Source organism: Plasmodium cynomolgi, chromosome 8 (assembly GCF_000321355.1).
Source record: "Plasmodium cynomolgi strain B DNA, chromosome 8, whole genome shotgun sequence".
Taxonomy (NCBI): domain Eukaryota; phylum Apicomplexa; class Aconoidasida; order Haemosporida; family Plasmodiidae; genus Plasmodium; species Plasmodium cynomolgi.
Genome location: NC_020401.1, coordinates 1,467,159 through 1,479,858, shown reverse-complemented (window position 1 = coordinate 1,479,858; position 12,700 = coordinate 1,467,159). Strand labels below are relative to the sequence as shown.

The window sequence follows — 12,700 nt, the reverse complement described above, 5'->3', positions numbered from 1 at the left end:
CATTACTTGTTAATAACTTCTATAATTTTCAGGTATCGCAAGGTAGCTATTTTGGCTTCTCCTGGTGGGGGAAAAAAAAAAATTGGCGGCAAAAGGGGATAAAAAATATGAACCGTTCAGGCAAAATGGGGAAAAAAAAAATATAATAAAATATAATATAATATAATAAAATATAATATAATAAAATATCATAAAACAATAAAATGGCGAAGAACTGCAACAAATAGAAAAAAACAACCTCGTCTCGCAGGATGGACCAACCTGTCTGTCCAAAGACCTGCAGATTCATCTGAGTCAGCTCGGACTTTTCCACGGGGAGGCAGCTGCGGGGGAAGTACACACATGGGGAGGGGCAAGCGTGTGAAGGTGTCTGCACGGTGTGCAAATGGGCAAATGGCAAATCCGTAAATAAGCAAATTCCCAAATGGACAAATTCCAATCGCGCACTCACCTGCCCTTCTTTATGGCCATGTCGTACAGAGACTTGTATATCAGGTTGATGTCGTCCAACTTGGCTCTCCGTCGAATGAGCGCGGGGACGGACTGGAAGGTAGCGTCGTCGATGGGGCAAAACAAGCTCTCCTTATCGGTGGCATTTCCTTTGTTCACCTGTTCGTTTTTGCTGTCCTCTGCGACGTTTCCGTTATTCAGCATCCCCCTTTTTTCGTTATCCTTCAAATCGCTACTACTTCCGTAGTTTTTATAACTGGCCGAGTCACACAGCGCAGGTTTCCCGTTCGCTGCTTCCTTCCCTAAATCGCTTAAGTTGTTGCCACTTGTTTGTTCCCCTTTGCTGTCCACACATTTCTGCAGATGGTCCAGCTGTAACAACTCGTTAATTTCATCGTAATTTATGTTGAGCAAAAATTTCTTTATGTTGTCGTAAAAAAAATTATTTAAAATAATTTCCGAGTTGTGATAATTCATAAACTCCTTGGAAGTAATATTTAAATTATTTTCCAAGTTGAGCAAAAAATTGTAATTTTGCATTTGCCTGTGCATGTACTGTATGCTCATTTTTTTTCGTTCATAGAGGACGTTTAATTCTTTGTTGATTCTGTGTAGCTCGCTTTTTATATTTTCAAAGTCGTTAAGAATTAGGAACGGGTTTATGTCATCTTCGTACATTTTGCACATTTCGTCCTTCAGCTTTCGCTCGATGAGCTCGATGTCGCTGTTCATGTTGAGGAACTGCGAGGTGGAAAAGGGGACAAGGACATCAAGTGAATCACGTGGTGTAGTTCCCTTTGTATATACGTACATGTGTAGGTATACAGAAGTGCCCTTTCCGAAAGCACCAATGTGATGCGGTGTGATACGATGTGATGCGATGCCATGCGATATGATGCCATGCGATGCGATGCAAATGAACTCACCTTCTCCTTCAGCGCGTCTATCGACAACTCCATGGTGACTCTCTCTCCTGTGGTCTTAAACTATCCAGCCCTCAGGCCAATTTACACACACAGCCACGCTTTGTGTGCATGCATATGGCACAGTGTGCAGAGCCCCCCCCACCCTTCGACGCAAAAAAAGGCGTACAACCCTTTGGGAGGAAATGCTTATTTTAAGTCCTTTAAAAGGGGGTTATTGCCATGTGCGCAACGTGGAGAAAAAGGAGGCGTACATGCATAATGGCTGGCCGGCCTGACATGTCCTTCCTTCCATCACGTACTTGTGAGAAAAAGAAAAAATGCAACCCCTAGCATGTCCGAGCAAGTCGTAGCAAATCTGAGCACATCCGAGAAAATCCGAGTAAATCCTTCCCTGTTCCAAAAATGTAAAAATTTCGCTCGTTGGTATGCAAAGAAATAGCGGCGGTGAAGTGTCAATTGTAATGCCCTTGGAAGGAAAGAAAAAAAAAAAAAGGCTGCCTTTCCTAGCCAGTATGTACATACCTAGCCATGCAACACACGCACGTCATGAGGTCAAGGTGCACTCCAAGGATTGAAGTCGTAATGAGGTCCATTTCTCAACTCAGGGCAGTGCGCAAATCTCCTGCATGATGAGGTGCTACTTTCACACATGCGTGTAAGTTTATGCATGCATTGCCTCTTTTCCCTGTGGCTTGCCTTCTGACCACACCAGCCTTTTCCTTTTCATTTGCCTGCACTTTTGCAGTTCAGTAGGTAAGCAGTTCAGTGGGTAAGCAGTTAAGTGCTTCTCATCCGTTGAGTTGACCACACTCCTCTATCACCCATCTTCCCATTTTTCCCATTCTTTGAAACTGCGCCAAATAGCATGCCCCCCCTCCTATCCGTTTCGCTTTCCCCCGGTTTATGCAAACCTCCAAAAAATGTGCACCTCCGTTGGGCCATCCATAACGTGTGAGGAACGTGTGAGGAACGTGTGAGGAACGATGGAGAGGCCCGACATAGAGTATTTAAATCTCCCGGAAAAAATTAAGAAAAGGTTGTATGCCTTCAACATAAATACGAGTAAGTACGTCCCTTCGGAGATGAGTGGCCCCTCGCGGGAAGCACGCATTTCGCACGTGTGTGTGTATTCATGTGTGTGTATTCATGTGTGTGTATTCATGTGTATGTATTTGTGCGTGCATATTTATGCGTACATATTTATGCGTATGCGTCTACAACGGCATGCCCCCACCGTCCATATGCACGTTGTAGTGGAGGCCCACCCCCCCATGCATTTCCTCTCCCCCCCGCAGTTGAGAAATTAAGCACGAATTTTCTGGAGGACGTGGACGTGGAGGTTGGCAATCTTTTATGAGTTCACCCCAAAGATGTGCGGGCGATAGTGATAAGTGCATCCTGGCCATGAGCATACCTGACCATATGAATACCAGGCTATATGGTTACCTGGCCATGTGCTTACCTGGTCATATGCATACCTGGCCATATGCACACCCCCCATACTGCATACACGTGCGTCGGCACATAAAAATGCTCTCCTTTCAAATTGCAAAATGCACCCCTTTCAAATTGCAGGAGGTCACTGCAGGACAGGATGAACTGTTTAGTTACCACTTGCGCGACTTGGGAGTGCCAAAGGATGAGGGGGAAGAAGGCCAAGCGGACTGCTCGAAAGACCCCCTCCGTGGTTACAACTACCCTGTGAGTGATCACGAAAATTACTGCTACGGTGGGAGTCATGAAGACACGGACGATGGGGGAGGCGCGGTTGGCGGTGCGGTTGGAGGCGCAGTTGGAGGTGCAGTTGGAGGTGCAGTTGGAGGTGCAGTTGGCGGTGCGGTTGGAGGTGCAGTTGGAGGCGCACAGGTCGACTCCCTGAGCGACTCGGTCGAGTCGTCCTCATCTTCCCCATCAGAGTCAGCCTCAGCGTCAACGTGGACGTCTAAGTCTACCACGGGGCAAGGACGCGCCCTACCAACTTCCCCCCCCGGAAGGAGAAAGTACTCGGTGCTCAAAAGTGTCAACTCGTGGACGCACCTAAAGGGGAACAACCGCTCAGGAAACAGCAGCTCAGGAAGCAGCAGCTCAGGGAACAACCGCTCCGGAAACAGCAGCTCATGGAACAACAGATCAGTCGGCGCGACGGGAGAGTTTGCAAAGAATAGCGTCTCAGTGCGTATGGCTAGCTGCAAACCGTTGGAGGGACTGGAGAAGGACTTCCTGGCCTACTCCAATTACATGAAGGCATCTCTGAGCGAAGTGACCTCTGTTAAAACGAACAGTCACGAACTGAACAAGCTCCTCGGAAATGGACTCCAAGGGTCTAAAATATATTTCTTTTATGGGAAAAAAATAAAAATGAATAAAATAATTTCGCTCAATTTATTGTTCGACTTCCTCTCTGGGAGCTCCCCCACTGCAGTCGCGGTGTTCATACACTTCAGCTACATTAACGATGTTACAATAATTGAAAATATTTTAAAAGAAAAAATCAAAAGGGGGAGAAAAAACCAGCACTCGTTGGAGGACATACTTAACAGGTTATTCATTTTTCGGGTCCGAAATTGGAGCGAACTTGTCTCCTTTTTGGCAAATGTAAGAAGAGGGGGGAGGAGACCCAAAAAAGGGGATCAAAAGAACCCATTTGCAAGCCAGCTAGCCAATATAGCATGCATAGGAATAGACAATTTCACAAATTTGTTGAAGCATCTAAATGTACAAAACTCCAACACGTACTTCTACCTCGTCCGAGAGTTAAAAATTTTATCCGTCATGTTGGGAATTCCCATCCTTATATTTGACTATGCAAAGTATCAAGTAGGAGGAACACTCGGATGGGGAAAAAGAAACTACAAAGAAGAAGACACACAGGAGGGTAAGCTCAAAGGGAATGATTACAGGTACGGAAGCAGCAAAACGAAACAGAACGCGAATGGTTGTACGAGTTATGGAAAGACAAGCCGTTTGAACCTCTCAGAAGGGGAGGAACATGCAACGAATGTGCTCACGGATGATGTGCAAAATTGGACGGGTAGGAAGAATAAAAGGGCCAACTGGAAAACGAGCGGACGTCTCTTTGGCAGCAACGATCAGGGAAGCACGGACAGCAGTCGAGGCACGGACGACTCGGAGTCCTACGCGGATTACCACCGGGGGGGAGGCAACCCTGCTGATAGTTCTGGTAGTTCTGCCATATTAGGAAGTGGGCGAAGTGGTGACGGTGGGCGAAGTGGTGACAGTGGACGCAGTGGTGACGGTGCTCGAAGTGGTGACAGCGCGCGAAGTGCTTATAGCGGGCGAAGTGTTCACAGTGGGCGAAGTGTTCACAGTGGGCGAAGTGCTCACAGTGGGCGCTCCCCTCGTGGATGCTCCCCCCCCCTGTGCGAATCAACCGAGACGGAGCAGGAGGACGCGCCCCCCATCAGCATCCGCATCGAAGAAACCACACGACAGGGAGCAAATGATGATAAAAAAAACGCATTCCCAACACTACACAACAGAAAGTACAACTCAAACAAAACGTCCGTCCCGCAATTCACGTATAACTTATTCGACTGTGTCCTCGAAGTTGAGATCCTCCAAAAGATGCGTGGCGGAAAAAACTTGGTTCGATTCACTCTACTCAAGTCACAGAATAGCATTACACATTTCTACATCAACTGCTGCATTCAAAATTATACGCTGACGGACGTGCCGTAGTCTCCAACTGCAGCTCATCCACCTGTGCAAGTGGATTGCCGAGTCAATGTTTGCATCGCGAAGAAGGTATCCTCTTACCATATAACTTTTTTTTTTTTTTTTTTTTTTTTTTATTTTTGGTGGTTCCCTTAGGAACTCCCTTCATTTATGTACTAGCTAGCCAAATGATCGTTTTGGTACTTTTCACAGCGGTTACTGCACCGTTGGAGGGAATACACACGTAAGCACACGCAGGGACACGCACGAACACGCACGAACACGCACGAATACACACAAATACGCATGCACATACAAAGGCATACAAAAAAAAAAACATTTCGCTTTCGAAACGAATCACACAAATGAGGGGTGACATATAACGTCGTCAAAAAAAAAAAAAAAAAAAGAAAAAAAGAAAAAAAAAGAAAATTGCCAAATGGAGGGTGTGTCTAGGTCAACTCAGATGACGTCGCTCAGATAAACAAAGCACAAAAATATTTTGGCGGTTCCGAGGCTGCAGCAGGGGAAGAATTGAAAAAATGGGGGGTGAAGTAGAAGATACGCAGGGCAGACGTGCAACCGCACAGGGTGACCACAGGAGTATTTCCCAAATTGCACACACCAGCACACCTTCGCGTGTGCTTTTTTGCATGCTTTTTCGTGTGTGCCTTTTCGCATTCTCGCTGCACTCGCGGGGGGACCACCGCTACACTTACTCATCATCGTTATGTATGCTGCAGTCGTTGTAGCTGGGCAGGAAGAACAGCGAGCCCGTCTTCACTGATCTCGTCTCCTTTCCGATGGTCAGCCTGACGTTGTCGCCTTTGTAAATGTAGCCATACTGCGTTGAGGGCGGGGCAAGCGGATATATGGCAGGGCAGGAACGAAGAAAATGCGCCAAGCGGCGGGAAGGGCACCAACGTGGCGGCCACATCTGTTCGCACCGCAGGACGCAGCCAAGCAGTGCATGCGCATGTGCATGTAAAATGCACGAGTGCATATACATATACATATATTATTTATTTATTTTATTTTTTATTTTTTTTTTTTTTTCTTTAAAATTACTATGAGGTTGTGGTTTATGTTGCCGAGCTCGATGGATCTGTTTTTGGCCAAAATGACATTCGTCGTTCTGCTTTGGGCCGTCAGTATCAGCGGGCCGATCTGTAAAAGGGGGGAAATAAACAGTTTGTAGGGGAGTTGAGCTCTCCTGCATAATGCGCAGGAGGGTGCACACCTATGGGGTGCCCATGGGGGGTCTCCGCGGGGTTACCTTAACACCGGACAGCCTTTCCCACACCGTGTCCGCGGGGCTGTAGGCGACTCCTTCGGAAAAAAAAAAAATAAAATAAAATGACATCACATAATATCACGAGACGTCACATAATATGACGAGACGTTACATAATATCACGGGACATCACGTAATATCACTAGACATCACATGGCAAGGTAGCGGCACGGGATACTACGTCGATGGCGCAAGTGCACCCCCAATCGAGTGAGCCAAACGAATGGGCGCCACGCGCTAGGCCGTTTTTCCGCAACCCCCTTTTTTTCAAACGTACTGTACGAAACGACCTTGTTGTTCTCATCCACGAACGTGGAGAAGTCCTGATCCGTCCTGTGCTCACTTCTGGAGTTGCTATCGCCATTAGATTTGTTTCTATACGAGTCCACCGACTTCGTTTCTGCATGGTTCACGTTACTTTGATTGCTACTACTGTTGCTTCTTTTATAATGTGTGTCTCCTTGCTCCACATCATTTTTTCGTCTTCTCCCTCGTCTTTTCTGTACCTTTTTATTTTCCTTTTCAGAATGCCTCTCCTCCGACCCACTTCCATTATTAGATCTCGTTATCCTTCTTTTATTCGTTTGGTACTCTCTATCGTCTCCCTCGTAGGATATATTGTCTCTGTTGTTTCTCATATGTTCAAAATTCCTGCTACACAAATTGGGATCTACATGACTTGCTGCATCTGGTTCGAAGGATCCGTATGCTTGGTTGTACTGATCGTCGTTCATTTTTGCATTAAAGTGGTTGTTCGTTCTGTTTGGGAGGAGGTATCCGTTGTGGTGGCTCATCTGGTTCAGCTGCTGCCCCATCTGCTGATTCATGTGTTGGCTCATCTGACTCATCTGACTCAGCTGCTGCCCCATCTGCTGCCCCATTTGCTGCCCCATCTGCTGCCCCATCTGCTGTCCAATATGCTGCCCCATTTGGTGACCAATATGGTTGCCCACTTGGGGGTTCATCAGGTGCTGTCCGAGGGGCAGACCCATCTGCTGCGCCAGTTGCGCGCTCAAGGGGTTCATTTGGCTTAACTGGTTCATCGGGTTGTGCGGGTCCGCCAGTGGGTGCCCCGGCGTCTGTCCAAGCGGTTGTCCTAGAGGCTGTCCAAGTAACTGCCCTGATGGGTGCCCTAACACCTGGGGGGGTCCTCCTAACTGGTAACTCGGGGGTTGTTCCACTGTTATTTGCATGTGAGCATTGGGGTTACCGATTTGGTTGTTATAGGCAGGGTTCATCAGGGAGCCCATGTTACTGTAGAGGGTGGGGTGGTTCTGTTCACTGCTCACGTTGCCGTTCTGGCCACTGGCGGGGGCACCCGTTTGGTTATTCAGCAGCACGGTGGGGCCGGCCCCTGCTTGCGCGGCTGGCGCGTTGCTTTGAGAGTCGTTCGATGGGGCCTCCTCCGAAGGGGTGGTAGTTTTCTTCAATCTGGGTCTCCCCCGCTTGCGCTTCACCGGCGGTTGTGGTTGCACTTCTTGCTGTGGCTGCGGCGGTTGTGGTAGCACTTCTTGTTGTGGCTGTGCTTCCTTGGCTGGATGGTTTGCCTGCACGGCGGGAGGAACGCCCTGAGTGGTACTCTGCGTGACGATCTGCGACGGGAGAGCGTTCCCAACCACGGCCGCGTTACTAACCTTGGTGGCATTATCAATGGGCATATCTCCCCCCCCAGTGGTGGAACGAATTTGCGCGCCTTCACTGACCTGTCCTGCATCCCCCACAATCACCCCTGTCATATTTTCCTTAACGTCACTTAACGCGTGAGTCGATTTATCAGTCAATACACGAGCACCAACTACCACCGTGGGGGGATTACTCTCCCTATTTATGTTAACCTTATCGTCATCACCATCTACGTCGTCTTCATTGTCTCGTGTCTTCTGATCATCGAGGGTGCAAATATTTCCTTCATTTTGCTGGTAAGCTCCACCGGCTGGATATCCGTTTTGACTGCTTGGAGGGGTCCTCTTGGAAAAGGCGTACCTCTGATCATCGTGTGTCTGTAACTCTGCGTACTCTTCGTATGACATGGCACGTGGGTCATAATAACCTGCGTGATCTTCTGATGGGAGTCCCCCGTGATGAGGATGAAGCTCCTCCTCGTAATACTCCTCCTCCCCTTCATAGCTACTTCTCTCGTGAATACGATTGTACTCTCTGTGATAATGGCTCCCAGCATTATGTTTTCCATTCGAGTGACTGTTCAACCTTTGGTGTGCATACTTACCACTGTAGTAATCGCTCGGGTAGTTGGACCCCCCGGGTGCAGCCGCGGGATGGGCTCCGACATACGAACCAGACCCATCATCACCATCGTGCGGATCACCACCACTGTGCCCTTCGTCATACTTCCTATTTCCCCCACGTGCGTATGCGTTTATCTGGTTTTCACTCGAACCTTTTCTTCGATAGGACGGGTTCATCCCACTCACGTATTCACTTCGATGATACGCGTGCGAGTTACTGGAGCTGCGCTCATCGCAGTACGTAAACGAGTTCTCTCCCACACGGTAGCGATCGTTCATCCGACCTTGGTTCGTCCCCCACACACCTACTGGGTACCTCCCATTTCGATACCTGCCGTTCTTATAATTAGCCCCTTCATGCACCCGTTCTTCATCCCCATCCTTATCCTGATCCTCCTCTCCACGTTCCTTTTTGTAACCCCTACTATGAGCACTTCTAAAGTACGTGGTTGCGCCTCCTTCCTCCCCTGAGTGCATCTCACGCACAGGATACCCCTCCCCCGCAAATAACTCATCCTGTTTAAGACCCATCATGCTTTCATCCTCATAGGCGTAGTTCCCCTGGTGGTACTTCCCCTTCTGTGTCTTATCATAGCCATTAATGTGCATGCTTCGTGGCGGATGCACATTTCCGTGTAGGTACTCGTGTCTGTTTTGCTGGTTCACATGGTGCATTCTTTTATTCACTTGCAAATGCTTCGAGCCGTCGACCCCTTCGTGGATTCCTTCGCCGCCCCCTTCGCCATCCCCTTCGTCGATGCCATACCTCTCATCCGCTGCGGGGTTCGCATTTCCGTCGGCACTGAATCCGGTGTCTCTCCTCACGCGCGCGACGCGGTGGCAGCCTTTTGCGATGCCACTGTACTGCTGGAAGCGATAAGCGCGGTGGTTGGCATTCTCACCGCTGCCGCTCCTTTCGCTCCTTTCCCTCCTTTCGCTTCTCCCCCTTCTCTCCCTCATTTCTCCGCTCTCTCCGTATCGACCGCGCAGGGGGGCTCCTCCTCCACTCTTGAAGGCTTCTTCCTCAACATGGTCCATCCCTCCATCGGTGCTGCCACTCAGATCCACATTCGCCTCGCTCCCTTGGAATGACGCCCCCCCTCGGTCTATATCCTGTTGGAGATCTGCAAACGGTCTGCTATTCCTAACCTGTTTCTTCTCGTGCAATCCATTTCCATGTAGGTAGTGGTGGCTCACATCATCCTCCTTCTCACTGATTTGACATTTTTGTGCATCGGCAGCAGTGCCCTGTCCGGGTTGCTTCGAAAGGGACATATATTTTTTTCTCTTTTTAAATTGTGCATTCCCATTTGGTTCCACTTCTTTGGTGTGCTCGTAGCTGTAGTGGGATGGTTCATCCAGGTAGTTGCTCTCATCGTAGTTTCTCTCATGGTAGTTGCTTCCGTCGTAGTTGCTTCCACCGTAGTTACTCTCATCATAGTTGCCACCACCGTAGTTACTCTCATCATAGTTGCCACCACCGTAGTTACTCTCATCATGATCGCCACCACCGTAGTTACTCTCACCATAGTTGTCACCGCCCCGGTCGATCTGCATGTAGATGTCCCCCCCCTGGTCCTTCGCTTGCATGTATTTTACTCTCCTGTCACTGTTGTACCGAGAGAACTTCTCATTCTGCCTCAAATAGTGGCCTTCGCTAAATCGGTTGTGACCTCTATCCCCTTGAGGGTCTTCCTTGAATGCCCCCTTGGGGGGGGGTCCTCCTTTGCCCGTGTGTAGGTCCCTCAATTTGGACACATTCCATGCTGAGTCGTAGTGGGGCGGAGATCCCCCTTCCGAGGAATCTGCGCGATATGCCTCACTTGAGCGATATGCCTCATTTGTGCGATATGCCTGACCTGCCTCATCCGCTTCTTCCCCATGGACCTCGACCTCTGCCTGTTTCTCCCTCATCATACTCTTCCTCACCTGCGCTATCCTCCTAATGACAGTCTCTTTATCCTCATCTCCATCCCTTCCTCCAATATTGATAATTCTGTATACATTTTTATTTACCCGAATTGCCTTCTCATCACTGCTATTTTGAGAGAGTCCTAATTCATCCTTGTATTTTTGCTTCCCTAGTTCTGCTTCTTCATCTGTGTTATCCTCATTTGGAAGAGATTCATTCGATGCATCCATTGTGGCTAATCTCGTTCTTCTATCGTGATAATCGTATGGTTGTGTGTATCTACTGGGGTTTCTACTACCTTCTCTGTTTTTTCCAACCTGGTTACCCTTCACAGGGGAGTCATTTCGAAGAGTTGGATCAAAAAACGGGTTCTGCTTACTCCTTCCCCCACCGGAACCCCTTCCACCAGCATACCTCTTAGAAACAGATGCAACGACGCTCGTTCTTGCTTTTTTTCCTTTACTTATTTTGGTGGGACTTGAAACGGAATAGCATGAGCCCAGCGTAGAAATATCGTTGTCGAAATAAAATTCATCCTCTTTCTCCGAGTCATAAAAGGAAGACACGTCATCATCCACGTAACTGATTCTGCTTACTGCATTTTCTAGTTGGTCGTTTAAAAGCTGAGATGTGTTTAGGCGATATATTTCACAAATATTATCTGTGTTTTGGGTGGTGTAATCCTTTGCCTTTTTATTTACCCCATCGATCGAATTGCTCAGGGGGTCACTCAGGTTGCTCAGGTTCAGGCTTTCGTTGTTCTCGCTGCAGGGGGGGGAAGCGGTGTGGAATGAAGTGGAAGACGTGAGGGATGGGGTGATGAAGGCGTGTTAGACGTGGCCGGCATGACAGACTTGCCAAGCATGGCCGACGTGGTGTGCACACGGGGGGAGTACCACATACACCATGCATGCCGCTCTGCTGCTGGCGCGGGCGAACGGAGCCCCTCGGAACTCCGCCCCCACTTACAGTGACGAGAGGGGCTTCCTCTCTATGACGGTGAATAGCCCATTGCTGGCTGTGGACTGATCGAGGCCCTGCACAAGGGGAAAGGTTAACGGGGGGATGGTTAGCGGTGGGATGGTTAACGGTGGGATGGTTAGCGGTGGGATGGTTAACGGTGGGATGGTTAGCGGTGGGATGGTTAACGGTGGGATGGTTAGCGGTGGGATGGTTAGCGGAGGGATAGTTAGCGGCGGGATAGCGGCGGGATAGCGGCAGGATAGCGGCAGGATAGCGGTGGGATAGCGGCGTGCCCCTTAGCTGCGCACACAGTAACCGCTGCCCAACCAGCGACGTGCGCTTCGGCCTATCTCGCCGCACTGCAGGGAAAAGTCGCTACTCCATCGGACTCCCCAACAGTAGGGGGGAAGTGCCTCTTTGCAATATTCGCTTACAAAGTCAAATTTTTTTTCATCATTCATAATTCTGCTGGATGTTTTTGATTTATTTTTTCTTCAGGTGGGATGTGACGAGAGGACAAAACAAAAAATCGGCTGGGCTGCAGCTCCCTCGGTCAGCACAACTTTGTGGGCTCACTGGAGGGGGGCACGCACGCGCGCACACAGGTGTGTAGAGATGTGTACGTATGCACGGGGGTGTGAACAGACGTATGCACAGACGTACGCACAGACGTATGCACAGACGTATGAACAGACGTAAGCACAGACGTATGCACAGGTGTACGCATCGATGCATGCATGTGTGTATAAGCACATGGGTATGCACTCCTGGGTCGAACGGTTGGACACAAAAAAAAAAAGAAAAAAAAAAGTTGGGGTATGCTTCAAAATGGGGAGCGCTCTCAATTTCGCGCACTTCTCTCCGCATGGCCTAGAGAAAAAAATGATCACCACCCCTCGACAATCACGAGGGACGATAGTCCCCACCTCGTGCAGGCGAATCAGCACATGTACAGGCGCGCTGCGCACTCGCCCAATTTGAGCGTTTGCACGTCTGCGCATATATATGTCCCCTCGGGAACGACAAAAACGTGCGTGTGAAAATGCCAGTTGGTTCGCTACACCATTTAAGGGGGGGGAGTGCTAAACAGTTGATCAGTTCGCCTCCTCAAGTTTGCTTTGTCCCTTTGCTCGGCATGCGAAAATGAAATACTCGTGCAAGTGAATTTATGTGAACATGTACTTATGCCAGCGTAGGGATAAGTACACGTATCCATGTGCACGTGTAAAGCATAC

At 49.0% G+C, this 12,700-nt stretch overlaps 3 protein-coding genes across 3 annotated transcripts; 1 reads left to right on the top strand and 2 right to left on the bottom strand.

The window, feature by feature from the left end:
* Positions 1 to 447: 447 nt before the first annotated feature.
* On the bottom strand, positions 448 to 1,836 carry PCYB_084180 (hypothetical protein; the record flags this gene model as incomplete). Its single annotated transcript, XM_004222156.1, has 2 exons — positions 1,377 to 1,836; positions 448 to 1,191 (listed from the first exon to the last, which is right to left on the bottom strand). The coding sequence occupies exons 1-2, from the start codon at positions 1,407 to 1,409 to the stop codon at positions 448 to 450; spliced, it is 777 nt and encodes a 258-aa protein (XP_004222204.1). The 5' UTR covers positions 1,410 to 1,836.
* Positions 1,837 to 2,906: 1,070 nt separating this feature from the next.
* On the top strand, positions 2,907 to 5,075 carry PCYB_084170 (hypothetical protein; the record flags this gene model as incomplete). Its single annotated transcript, XM_004222155.1, has 3 exons — positions 2,907 to 3,150; positions 3,292 to 3,310; positions 3,371 to 5,075. 3 exons carry the CDS (start codon positions 2,907 to 2,909, stop codon positions 5,073 to 5,075), a joined length of 1,968 nt encoding a protein of 655 aa, XP_004222203.1.
* A 695-nt stretch (positions 5,076 to 5,770) lies between these two features.
* On the bottom strand, positions 5,771 to 10,732 carry PCYB_084160 (hypothetical protein; the record flags this gene model as incomplete). The annotated part of the gene is made up of 4 exons (XM_004222154.1): positions 5,771 to 5,895; positions 6,120 to 6,218; positions 6,328 to 6,380; positions 6,622 to 10,732. Coding segments are annotated over 4 exons (4,388 nt in total), but the record flags the coding sequence as incomplete, so codon positions are not given.
* Positions 10,733 to 12,700: the final 1,968 nt, after the last annotated feature.